This window comes from Cricetulus griseus, chromosome 5, assembly GCF_003668045.3.
Source record: "Cricetulus griseus strain 17A/GY chromosome 5, alternate assembly CriGri-PICRH-1.0, whole genome shotgun sequence".
Taxonomy (NCBI): domain Eukaryota; kingdom Metazoa; phylum Chordata; class Mammalia; order Rodentia; family Cricetidae; genus Cricetulus; species Cricetulus griseus.
Window position 1 is genome coordinate 38,733,129 of NC_048598.1, and position 13,795 is coordinate 38,746,923.

The window sequence follows — 13,795 nt, forward strand, 5'->3', positions numbered from 1 at the left end:
ATTGGTCTGCTTTCTATTTCTCCCTGGGCTCCGCCCTATTCTCCCCCCCCTTCCTGCAACACTCTCCAAGAGTGCACGGGGAGGGGCGGCTGAGACGAGGGGAGGCCTTTGCGTCACTCTTGGGCGCGCGAGGCAAGACAAGAGTCGAGGAATTGGCGGGCGGAACTGTAGGAGGAAGGGGTGGCGTTTCCGGTGGGGAAAAGTGGAGGAGTGGAAAAGGGAAGCGAGAAGCGGGAGGGCTGACGGGCGGAAGGCTTTGAGTGTGACTCCCAGCAGATTCGGGCTCCATGTCCGCGGTGGGCGTGGGGCGGCCCCCTCGCACGGGAGGAGCGGGGCGGACCATTCGAAGGCCGCCGGGCGCGACCACCAACCCCCTCAGCCGGCGCGCAGGCGCCACCCCACAACTTGCGGATCCCAAAAGGGAGCGGTATAGAGAAGCGGAAATCACCCCGAGGGACCGGCACTGCTAAAGTCTCGCGAGAGCGAACCCGACTTCCTTCCTCTGGTTTTCCCTCTTCCCCCGCCCCCTTCCCTTCTCCCTCCTCTTCCCCCTCCCGAGCCGGAGCGTCCCTGTGTCCCACAGGCCGGAGCCGCAGCCCGAGCAGCTTTCCCCACGCCCTCCCCCTCGCCTCACTCACTCTCCCCCCACCCCGCGCCGAGCGAGGAGGAGTCGGAGGAGAGGAAGATGGCGGCGGCCGCCAGCACCCGCGGGGCTGCGGGGCCGCTCCGAGGCGCCTGAGAGACCCACGGAGGCTTCGCGGGGAGACGCGGCGGCGGAGGATGAGCCTGCAGAGCGCGCAGTATCTCCGGTGAGTGCCGGAGCCCGGCCGAGGCGCTGTGGGGACGGGAGGAGGCTCGGGGGCCGGCAACAGCGGACTGTTCCGAGGTGGTGGGGGAGTTGCAGCGTCCTCCTGTCCCCGGGCCGGGAGGTGCGGGCAGCTGCGGGGAGGGGGCGGACACACACTCAGGGCTGCCTGGCCCCTGGCGGCCCGCGCTTGAGGTCCCGCGAAGCCGGCCGTGAGCCGAGGGAGGTTGGGGAAGCGTGAAAGAGAACGCGCGTGTGTGTGTGGTGTGTGTGCGCGCGCGCGCGCCTGTGGTCCCAGCCTGCGGGCCGGGCTGGGGACAGGCACCCCGGGAGCAGGCGAGCCACCCGGAGCGGAGGTGGGTGTGGAGGGGTCAGGTCCCCACAGCGGGGAGGGGGGGGACGGACGAGGAGTGTGGGCTGGGGCCATGCAATGCCCGAGAGAGTCGAGGATGGAAGTCAGCGCACCTGGGGGGTGGGGGCTGGGGAGGGCACAGGCTGGAGGGCAAATTAGAGGAAGGGGAGACCGCCGGGAACGAGGGCTTGTTCCTCTATCGCGGGTTGTGAGTGCTAGAAATAATGCCTTCTGTGGTTAGTCGGCGGGGTAGGGGGAACCCGAGAAGGGGGGAACGGATGGAGAAATGAGGGGAAGAGGAAGGTGCTGTGAACAAGGTTATATTCTCAGAAGAAACTGTAGTTGGAAGATACCATTCTGTGAGTCGCGTGCATTCATTGCGATGTAAGGAACTTGTAGGATGGAGATAGAGTGACGCATGGGTACCTGCGTGTGTGTGTGTGTGTGTGTGTGTGTGTGTGTGTGTGTGTGTGTGTGTCTGGGGTGAGGAAGGGAAGCAGGGATTGATGCACACTTAAAGAAGGGGCACACACATTGGCACTAACTGAGGTCGAGAACATTTTTGAATGGAAAGCAGCTGTTGGGCAGTCAGAATGGTTTCATGGATTCTGAGTAAAATCTCCCGGAGGAAGCTCAAGGGTAAAATAAAAGTCTTGATGGTAAAGGGAAATAAGGTTGTTGGAGCCTGAGGTTAATTGAATTGGGGACTTGTGAAGACTTAGAAACTTAAACAGTGGGCCTTTCTGTCTTTCAGGAACAACTTTTAAAAGGCATGTCTTATGGGAAGATGCTTTTAAAAAAGTGGTTTCATATTTTGTGGAGAAGGGAATTGAATGGATAGATAGCTGAACGATGAGTTACTTTACCTGTTTAGAGGTTAGTGAAGCGAAAGAATCAGTGTGTAAGAGTGGACCCGCATATATTTATATTGCAAGAGAAGGTATGTTGTCAATGTGATACAGGAGGTGGCGATTCTGTATTTGAAAGTGGTTATTCATTATACCAGAGAGGAAAGAATAGTGGGACCGCCGGAGCTTTGATGCTCGGATTCCAGAGTTTAGCACAGCATACGTTGCCTGATGCTGTAAGGTGACACCCTTTTTCTTCTCTGCACCCTTATTATTTACTATATTAAGGAAACCTTAAGTTATGAATATAGGTGCTATAGTCAGAGATAGAAACTACCAGACCAGTTCTTAAGGAATTTGCAGCTTAATATCAATCCATTAGGCAAGTAAATGAACAGCACAGACTAATGTAGTTATCGATACAAAAGGTATCTTGTTGATGAGTCTGAAGGCAGGAGATGACCCGAACCACTGGGGGAAATCAGGAAAGGCTTCCTTTGTTATTTGCTTATTTATATGCTTATGATTCATCAGTTGTTTGGTTGATCACCTGTATGGAAGGCATTGTACCAACTGCTAAGAATAGAAAGTGAGAACTCCACCCTCTCACAGAATTTATAAGTTTGTTAGGCTCTAAAAGAAAAGAGCACTAAAACTCCGCTAAGGACTGAAATCGAGTCCAGAGAAGTTGAGTATTGAGGATCAGATGGCTGGTGTCTAAAAGCAAATTCAGATGCTTGTCTTCTAGCTTCAGGTCAGCTCCCTTCCCCGTGTGTGTTGAGGACTTCTACGAGGTAGGCACTCAAACTCCACTGGTGAATTCGGACAAGTTTATCTTGATAGGAAGTCAGTAAACACGAACAGATGAGTACACTGTCAGACCCTATGAAGTGCTAGAAAATAAAATGATTTTTTTTTTTTTTTTCCCTCGAGACAGGGTTTCTCTGTGGCTTTGGAGGCTGTCCTGGAACTAGCTCTTGTAGACCAGGCTGGTCTCGAACTCACAGAGATCCGCCTGCCTCTGCCTCCCGAGTGCTGGGATTAAAGGAGTGTGCCACCACTGCCCGTCAAGATGATGTATTTTTATGTAAACACAGTAGTTAAGGAAAACCTATTCTGTAACCTGATGATAAAAGGGCCTTGAATTTTATGATCTTTATAGATAAAATGGGTAGACATTAGAAAATTTGTGATGAAGAGTTTGGGGATATAGCATTCATTTGTAGAATGCTTGCCTAATATGCACTATATAAAACTGGGTGTGATGTAGGCTGCCTGTAATTCTAGCATTCTTTAAGTAGAAGTAGGAAGATCAAAAGTTCAAGGTCATCTACTATTTAGCAAGGTCAAGGTCATCTTGGGTTTCGAGAAAAGAAAGAAATCTGAAATGATGTGTTTAGAGGCAATCTATATGTTCTTGGCTATGCTTTGACAAAATTACTGTGTCATAAAATAGTGGATGTTTAGGGGTTAAAATGAGGTCTTGGCAGTAGGACTCAGAGGGTGTGATGACGAACAGATTGGGAAAATGCTGATACTTTTAATGCAAGCAAAGCTGCCTTTGAGAAACTTGTGTGCTCATGTATCTTCTATTTTATAAATCAGCGTGGAGGGAAGGATTATCCTTAGGTATAGAATCAGTGACAGCTTGGTGTGAATTTAGCTCTGAAGAATGGAGAAAATAGAATGAGTAGAGGTTAAGTGACTGATAATCTCCAGCTGCAATTGATAGACAAAAAGAGGGGGGCATGGAATCTAGAATCCCTTTACAATTTCTTGGAGCCAGCTTTACTTTAGTGGATCTGTCCAAAGTAAAGAAATCCATCCAGTCTTAAAAGTCTGATACTTTAGTGGTGTATGCAGGAAGAAGATGGCCAGTAATAAAGATTTGTACTAGCTTCAGTTTTCCTCTGAATTTCATTTAAAGACTGCTGAGGAGAGACTGGAGGCTATCTCCAAGGAAGCATTATGTTGAGTTTCTTTGAAAATAGAAATTTTTTTTTTTTTTTTAGTTTAGTAGGTTTATTTTTATTTTATATGTATGGGTGTTTTGTATTAATGTCTGCATTGATGTGCAGTGCCCATGGAGGCCAGAAGAGGGTGTCAGATTCTTTGGAACTGGAGTTAACAGATGGTTGTGACTCACCAGGTGGATGCTGGGAATCTAACCCGGGACCTCTGGAAGATCAACCAGGGTTCTTAACTGCTGAGCCATCTCTCTAGCTCCCAAAACAGCTGAGACTAGGAGAGTTGGTTTGTGATCTTGACTTTAGGAAGAGTTTTGTTGCCTGTCAGTGGGAGAAGACCATGACTGAACAGTTTTTAGACTGCATAGCTGCAGATTTTCCCTTGTGTAGAATGAAAATTTGTTTTCACTTAGCTGAATTTTAATTTGTTAGCAGGGTTGTCTAATATTGAAATGGTGGGATAGTGGAAATGTAGGGAGCAAGGTGGCAGTTTCAAAGAATGAGAAGTAAGATTATGAAGTAAGACACCTCAGTAAGAGCAAGAAAGAGTGAACTTAGCATTAAGGGAACTGAATTCATCTCAAATTAAACAGCAGAGATGAAAAGAACACCTCCCTAGAGGAAAGAGATGATACTGTGAACAAGAAAAGACTGCAGGTTTCTTTTAGAAGTATCTTTTTTCTTCCTAGTAGTAGGCTGGCATGATTCCTGCTCAAAAGGATGTTGAAAAGACTTAATTTTTATAAATTAAAAAATGCCTTAAAAGTGAATATTCTAGGTAGGAAACATTGGGAGTAATTACCCAAATCAAAGTGGAAGTCAGGTGTTTTCTCTTGATTTTTGACAAAATGAAAGAGTTTTTAAAAAGATTTTGCCACTTGTGTTGTGTAAAAGAGTGGACTGAATAAAGTTTTTCTGTTGGGGCAGAAGGGTGAAGATAGACCATAGATAAGATTGTAAGAGAGGCATAATATTATACTTTAAAATTATGACTTTTTTTTGAAAGAGTAGAAATTAACATACCAAAGACATTGTCTTGGTTTTCTATTTCTTTGATAAAGACCATGACCATTGCCTTTCAGGGAAGTCAAGGCAGGAACTGTCAAAGAAGTGATGGAGGAGTGCTGGTTACTGGCTTGTCAGCCTGCTTTCTTATACCATGACCATCTGTCCAGGAGTGGCACCACCTCCAATATGCTGGGCCCTCCCACATCAATCAAGAAAATACTCTACAGACTTGCCTACAGGCAATCCGATGGAGACACTTTCCGGCATGAGGGCCTCTTCCCATGTGGTTCTAATATGTGTCACTTTAACAAAAAACTAACCAGGGCACACAGAAAAATGGGGGCGAAGGAAGCAGGCATTAAAGTACAAGACAGAAGACATTGAAGTTGTTCTGGAAAAGTCATAGACAATACCAGTCAAACAGGTCAAATCCTATTATAAATGGTGTTAGAGGTGTTACCAAATAACATCTGTTGCCATTGTGAGAGGTACTAGTTCTATTTTGTATACCTTCCAACTTTGCTTTCATTCTCTGTCTTAACTTTTCTTCTATGCTGTAGATGTTTCAGTGAAAATCAACTTGAAGTTGATTCTCTGGTGTTAGACTCACTTACAGAAATAGTCCATAAATGCCTGCTTTGTAGTGTCATAATCCATGTTAGAAACTTTAGAGCCAGAAATGAAGCCGTGGCCACAGAATTGTTTTTTGAGGTAACAGAAAAATGGTTGTCATTTGAATGGGAAGGAAAATACTTCCATGTTATTGTAAGATAAAATACATCATGGTATATCTTGGTTGAGGCTGGGTAAAGTAGCAAGTATAGCCTTAGCCTGGTGAGAGGAGCAGGGAGGATAGAGTATTAGAAGAAATAGGTAAATAATGGAGTGAGCTCTGCTTTCTAGAACAGACTGGCAGTGCTGAGTCTGGTGGGAAGCCTCAGAAAGACTTGTAGGCTGTACACTGATTTTAATCCCATGTGGTCTGTTGTTTCCCCACCTCTTCCCACCAGACATTGCCTGCTTGAATATTGACTGGCTGAATTATCTTGGTTAATTTCTGCTTCCTTTGTGGTTTCAGTTGGATTAAAAATGTATACGTCCTGTCTTAGCTATGTTTGATTTCTTTGCTTTCTCACAGCTGCTGTCATCTGTCTTTATGGTAGAGGAAGCAATCACAGAACTTTCTGTTGATGTTTTTAATGGATAGACTATAGTAAGATCTGGACCCACTAGTATAGCCAGTTTCTCATGAGGCACTTCTTGGGGTGGAGAATGGTTCATACTTTAATAAAAGGACTACTTTGTTCATGCTTTATTAAGTTGTTTGAGTCTTCAGCTACATCTCTAACCCTGACTAGACTTTTAGATTTTTATTAGTTGTTGTGTGAAGTTTAGCTAGGTTAATTTAACTGATGATCTTGTTCTTGCCGGAAGTGGGTTGTTCATTTGTATGCAAGTTATTGGTGGGTGAGCATTACATATTGTCATTGAAGTTTGCCATAAAGGTGTATTTCATTGCTGTGGCTAAACTTAGCAAAGGGCCCAGGAGATAGGAACAAAGAAGAGCTAATCATCAGTTATAGGAAAATAAGTGATTTGGCAAGCATATCACATAGTAAGTGAGAAATTGTAGCCAACTTCTTACTGGTTAACATGTAATGGAGCTGCTTGGGAAAGTTGTTTGCAGCCCAATATTTAGTCAGTAGGAAGAAGAGGTAACTCTAATTGTTAAGGAAAATTTTTAGAAATCTCAGGCACACTAAGCAACAACTTTGATTGTCTGTTTTTTTGTTTTGTTTTTTGTTTTTTTTCTTGTTTGCTTCATTTTGAAAGAGGTTTTTGCAAAGCTTAGCACCTGGTTGACATAGCAAGCTAAATATTCTTCATATGGGTGGGCATGGTTTATCTTGTGCACCTTGGGCCACTTAGCAGCCTATCCTCCCTAGTCTGTATCTATTAGATGCCAATATCATTCTCCTCCAATTTTTTTTATTATAAACAAAAGTGTCACATGCATTGTGTGCTGTTCTCCGGAGTATAAATTCTCTCAGTTGAGAATACTGATTTAAAGGATATATATGCTTAGTATGTTAGTCAATTTTACATCATTATGACATACCTACATAAGCAACTTACTGAGAGAACAAATTGGTTTTAGCTGAGTTTCTGGCGGTTCCAGCACATGGGCAGTTGACCCTGCTACATTTTGGCCTGTGTTGAGGCAGCAGGTATGTGTGTGTATTCATGTTATGGTGACTGGGAAGCAGAATAAGGGACTCATGCCCTATTATTCTTTGAGGGTATGCATGTGCCCAGTGACCTCAAGCCTCCTATGAGACCCTACCCTGTGAGTTCCATAATTTCCCTGTAGTGCCAATTCAGGGTCCAAGCATTTAACTCTTGGGCCTTTGGGAGATGCTCCATTTGCAAACTGTAGACATAGCATAGGTCCCTTTTCCTCTAAGCAATAGATTATTTCTTGAAAGCTTTCTCATCAATTTCCCCTTAGGTAATACTAAGCTAGCTACCATGATCCTACTTGTAGACACATATAAATATTTCAGTTTGGTTTTTCAGATTTTTAAGTTTTTGCTCTAATGGTAGTTAACTGAATATTACATGTAGAGCACTATCACAGAACTTTTTAGTGGCAAGTTTAAAGTTAGTTACTAGTGCACATGAGTGCTTCATTTCTCTGTTCTTGCATCTGTGAACTAGAAAGAAGTAATAATATGTCTGCTACATAAAGAGTTAACACATAAAGTGCTTAGAGTGGTTCTGGTACATGGAAAGTACTATATGTTTTAGGTGTACATAGTCTGAAAGTTACCTTGTAGCACTGACTAATCATTTTGTGCCTCTGCCTTCTGGGTATTTGTCATTTGAGAAGTCTTACTGTCTGTCTTCAGTTCATTTCTGTTGCTGTAATAAAATACCCTGAAGAAAGCATCTTGGGGGGAAGGGGTTTGTTTTTGCCACAATTCCATATTACAGTCCATTATTTGTGGGGTAGTCAAGGCAGAAGAAACTTGAAACAGCTAGTCACATCATATCCATGGTCAAGATTGAAGAGGTGAATGCATAAATGCTTACTTGCTTGCTTTTGCGCAACTCATTTTTCCACTCATAACCGCCTCCCTAGAGAATGGTGCAGTCTTAACACTTTAGTTAAGTTAGTTAAGAGGTCACTTACAGGCCAGCTCTTCAGGTGACTATAGGTTGTGTCAGGTGGACAGTTAAAACTTACCATTAACTGCTATATTAAACTCAACACTTAAAGTAAACTCTTTCCACAACAGTGCGAATTTGAAGCCAGCTTGGCATACATGAGACCCTGTCTTATAAGTAAACAACTAAGCTTTATATCATTCCCTTCTTCGAGACAATTCTTTAAGCTTCCTCATTGCAGGTGCTCTTTGTGATTCTGTCCTCCATCCCACCCACCCAGGTTTAATCTTGTAGTCATCTTTGAATTCTCCTAGTTTCTTTACCCCCTTTAGTATTTATGCCACTCTGGAAATGTTGCTTTCCTCTTGTTTGTCCTTTTTCCTTACTGATTCTGTCAATGTTTCACTCATACTGTGGAAATACCTTGCCTGCAGTTCTTCCCAGATCACAAATATTGACTAGGCTTTAAATACTGCTCATTACTATGTTGTTGGAAAATGGGACATGGATAGGAAGAAATGGCTTAGTATAACAAATTCTAGGTCTCCTGCACACTAAATTCCTTTTTTTCAGACTCCACACCTTCTGTCCCACCACAAAGACATATTTTGCATTGATTCCAAATTAATATTCTTGAAAATACTTTTTATATGGTTTTCCTTTAATTATACTCCTTAATTTGACATTGTTGACCTTTCATAAAATAACTCATCTACTTCTGTCAGGAACAACAACAACAACAACAAAAACCCCAACGATTAAGATGATTTGTCCTTATTTATTTCACATTAAAACTACAGGAAGTTCTACCTCCATTGGCCTAGTTACGCTTCACTTTTTAAATGACTTTCTTGTTTCCTCTGTTGATTTCTGCTTTGTTTGAATCCAAATTATTCTTTTTTGGTACTTGTAGTTTCTTTAATTTTTTTTCTATTTTCACATGTGTTTATTGCTCTAGCTAGATTATGATAGACTGTGTCTTAGCTTTTTATGCATCATCCATCCATTCAGGCTGCACTCCTGCCTCAGCCTCTTGAGTTCTGGGGTTGCAGGATAGAATCTCCACATCTGGTCACATGTATTCTACAATAGGCGTGAGTATTCACAGGCAAGTAGAGCCTTTTTTTTTCTCCCTTAGGGATGCAATGAAAGCTTCCAAACTCTATTTTGGGGATCTGTGTACCACATGGATACAGTGCTTACACAGGCCAGAATAGGCATGAGATCCCTTGAACTGGAATTATAGACAGTTGTGAGCACACAATAGGGGCTGGGAATCAAACTCAAGTCCTCTGGAAGAGCACCTAGTGCTCTTCAGCTCCTGGTGCTGGTGGTGGTGGTGGTGATGATGATGATGATATGTTGCTTTAGACTGATCTCTAACTCCTGAACTCAAGTGATGGTTCTGCTTCAGAGGTCTAATGTTGTACTAGAGGCATGTGCCATTGTGCAGCCTGAGCATAGTTTTAAAGCATGAACAGGAGTAACCAGGTTAAAAGTTAAAGGGAAAGGAGTACAAGAGAAAGGCATGTTTTACGTAGTAGCTCCTTTGAGATATGCAAGACTTGAGTTTTCTTTTTAGTAAGTAGGCTCATCTTAACTAAGATTTACTGGGTATTTGGAGTACTTATATTGTTTGGTAGATTACAGAGTTTTAACAAGTTTGTGTAATTCTGAAAGCAAATTTGTATTTCACGATTTATTTTATAGACTCTTCACCTCCTGTGATAAGGAGACAGGACAGCAGGAGTTCTGTAGCATTGGGGAAAGATGATACACCTTGGTTCACTAAGATTAAGTGAACCTATTTGGATTTAATGCTGGTATACTATAAGGAAAAATGCAGAATCTTTGATAATGGACTTGGTCTCAATGGTGCCCTGCTCCCCACCCCTTGCTGGGGATGAAACCCTAGAGGTTCATGCATTCTGGGCAAGTGCTCTGCCACCAAACTACACCTTAGCTCCTTATTACAGTTCTGATGGTATTTTCTTTTGTTGTTAGGCATGGTTCTAAAAGTCTGTTTGTTGTATTTAAATAGCTGCCACATTACTACATCAGTTTCCTCAAGCCCAGTGTTTACAGACTACAAGAGTTGAGTTCTTTTTCTTTCTCTGTTCTCTCTAGCTATAGCGTTTCGGGGCTATCATCAGTCATGATGCAGTATATTAGATTCTAATAATGCTTCTTGGGTCAAATGATTCCATTTCATTAGGCTATAACTTAGCTGCATTTTCTTTGATATACTGTGCAGCAATGAGGTATTTAGTAGTGAAATTGAATGAAAAAGCTGGACTCCACCCCCACACAGGGTTTCTCTGTGTAACAGTGCTAGTTGTCCTGGAACTCACTCTGTAGACCAGGCTGGCCTCAAACTCCTGCGTCTGCCTCCCTAGTGCTGGGATTAAAGGAGTATGTCACCACTGCCTAGATTAATATCTAATTCTATAAGATTACATTTCTCAAATCTAAATAACTATAACAAAAATGTCATTTGTCTGAACCAATCATTTGTTCTTTTAAAGAGTGGTTTGTTTTTTTGTTTTTTTTTTTTGAAACAACTCAAATGATGAGGTATATAGGCTATAAATTCTGGCTTATAAATGGATAGGGAAAGAAACCAGCACATTTATTTTTTAATTTAAAAATAATTTGACTGACTAAATTAGTACTCAGGGGTTTTGTTTTTTTGTTTTGTTTGTTTCTTAGGACAGCAGCATGGTTTACCATGCTGAAAGATTTGAATTAAGACTGCCTTAATTTGTATTTATGTTGTTCTGAGTTGAGGTCTCTGATCTTACTAGCAGTGCAACCTTAAGCCGCTCTAGCTTTAATTTTGCTGCTAGTGATCATGGTAGATTACTAGAAGAATTTCATGAGAAGTTGTAACTTCCTCGTATAAAGTCCAATATATGCTTTAGGTAGGCGAAGAGCCTAGTTTCTTCATTGACTTAATTTTCTATATTTTAATAATAATAATTTATAAATTTGCTAATATAATCCTTGAAGTAGGTGGAAAAAGCTGATGTAGTATAAATAGTTGTAAGTTAATTGAGGGGTCTGGAGTGTGCAATGAACATTGTTATTAATTATTCAAAATATATATATATATATATATATATATATATATATATATTTGGTTTTTCGAGACAGGGTTTCTCTGTGGCTTTGGAGGCTGTCCTGGAACTAGCTCTTGTAGACCAGGCTGGTCTCTAACTCATAGAGATCCACCTGCCTCTGCCTCCCAAGTGCTGGGATTAAAGGCGTGTGCCAGCACCGCCCCGCCTATTAATATTTTTTATACTTTCAAAGTGCCTTTGTGTAATTATCTTCTACTCTTTAGAACCTGTGAATATTTACTGTATGCTACTTGGTGAGAGGAAATTAAGGATTCAGATAGAATTTGCATAGCTAACTGGCAGACTTTAAAGTGCTATTATCTACTGGACCCAGTATAATCACAAGGACCCATTGTGGAAAAAATCAGAAAAGCTAGAATTAGAGATGGCATTCTTTTGTCTTTGAAGATGGAAGAGGGCCAGGAGTTAAGGAATTCAGGCACCCACCAAAACCAGAAAAAGGCAAAAATGCTGATTCTTTTCCCTACAGTCTCAGAAGGCAGTACAGCCATGGTGACACCTTGGTTTTAGTGTGCTGGAAATCCTATTGAATTTGCAATGATGTATGTTGTTCTAGGCCACAGATTAATAGTAAGCTGTTAAACAAAAAAGTTAGAACAGTATTTTCTTTCATCGAGCACCCCAAAGTTGAGTGTTTATTTTGGTCCCAGCAATGTTTTAAGGCACTATTTCCTCACATCCTCACAGAACTAAAGGTTCTATGCACCTGTTCTTGTAAAGCAGAGCCTTTTATGTTTCCACTTGTATTACATGTGGCAAGCCTGTCCATTACTGTAGCATATATTAGAATATGTTCTGTTGGTCAGCTTTCTGTTATATGTAGACAGGAGGATTATCAGTATGTCCAAGACAAAAATAAGTTTAAGAGCACCTGATTAAACTGGATCTTTTGAGGACCATACGGGATCTTGTTATATAGCTGTGGCTAGCCTGGTTCTCACTCTGTAGCCTGTGCAGTCCTTAAATTTGTGGCATTCCTTCTGCCTCAGCCTTTCATGTTATGATAAGTACCATTCTACCTGCCTATAAAACTGCCTCTCATAACTTTTAATGTGCTAATATGTGTTGTGAATATCCAGGAAGGAAGTTAGTTGTTCCTCAGTGTTTCCTAAGATTGTGTTTCCTTAAAGAAAACCATGTAATGCTTTTCTTAAGGTTTTGTTTCTTACTATACCAGAGCAGACATCACTATTCTTAGAACTCTTTTACAGTCTTAAATTCGGCCATTCCAGCCACAGCCCCATCTACATTAATCTGCTTCTAGTTAAGACTTCCTACATATTGACTGACTGACTGATTGACTGTTTTTCGAGACAGGGTTTCTCTGTGGCTTTGGAGACTGTCTTGGAACTAGGTCTTGTAGACCAGGCTGGTCTCGAACTCACAGAGATCCACCTGCCTCTGCTTCTTGAGTGCTGGGATTAAAGGCTCGAGCCACCACCGCCTGGCTCTGATTTTTCTTCCTTACTATCCTTTTTTCTATTCATCCTCATTCTTTCTTGTCTTTTCCTGTCTTTTGACATCGGTTTACTATCTTACCAGTATCCTCTTGTCTAGAAAAATCTAACACTGAATGATTCTGACAGCCTGCTTCTTTGGGTAACCTGCCATTAAAAAACGTCTTCTTGATTAGCTAACTGCCACTTAATACATTCTTCAATGTGTATTTTCCTTTACTGGCTTGCCTAATTCTTTATAGTAATTATTTTACACTTTTACTATTTCTTGAAGCTTTACTTATGGAGGAAGGTAGATAGGCTTTCAATAATAATACTACTATATTGCTGTTTTGTCAAGCTACACATAGTAGCTTGCATTCATTTAAACTAAATGAAAGTTAAAATTCAGTTTTTCTGTCTCATTAATACATCAGGAGATAATATGGGTATTGTACAGCCCAAGTCTAGACCAATAGTACAGGATAGTATTGTATAAAAGTCAATTCAAGAAATAGAATATATTTAAGGCCTTTTTAAATCCTGTATTTTTTTTTTAAATAATGCTTTGACATTTCACATATGTTAAAATTTTTCACTGACAAAACAAGTCCTGCAAGACAGACATTATTAATCTTCACTTTTGCAGGGAGAAGATGGGATCTCATCACAGGCTGGCCTCACACTTGCTATGTAGTTACATAACTGAGGATAACTTTGAATTTCCAGCCTTGCCTTTACCTCTTAATTGCTGAGATTAACAGGCTTAAGACAAACCACACTTTTGATTTATTGGTGGGGGAGGGGTTTGGGGGTGGGGATGTGGCTCAGATCAAACTCTGGATTTTATGCATGCTAGGCAATAACAATACCTTATGAGCTATGCTCCTTGGTCCCTGGAGCTTAAATTTGTTTAATTTGAACTTTAAAGATATGCTTAAGTCACTGGAGCTAAGTATGTTAAACAATTTGGGCATAAAAAAATCTACTATTGAAGGACTAGAGAGGTGGATCAGCAGATAGGAATACTAACTTCTCTACCAGAGGACTCTGGTTTGATTCCTAGCACCC

General features: G+C 41.6%; 1 protein-coding gene across 6 annotated transcripts in view; it reads left to right on the forward strand.

Annotated features, from left to right (window-relative positions):
• Nucleotides 1-518: 518 nt before the first annotated feature.
• Nucleotides 519-13,795, forward strand: part of Smg7 (SMG7 nonsense mediated mRNA decay factor) — a 67,931-nt gene continuing 54,654 nt past the window's right edge. For 2 of the 6 annotated variants that reach the window (XM_027417368.2, XM_027417367.2), the window contains exon 1: nt 520-809. Coding sequence is in view for 1 of the 6 variants with exons in the window: in XM_027417367.2 (XP_027273168.1) it covers nt 781-809 (29 nt within the window). In the remaining 5 variants the exon portion in view is untranslated. Of the gene's footprint in view, nt 810-13,795 lie in introns of all 6 variants that reach the window. The other 4 variants (XM_027417370.2, XM_027417369.2, XM_027417366.2 and 1 more) reach the window with 3 other exon arrangements.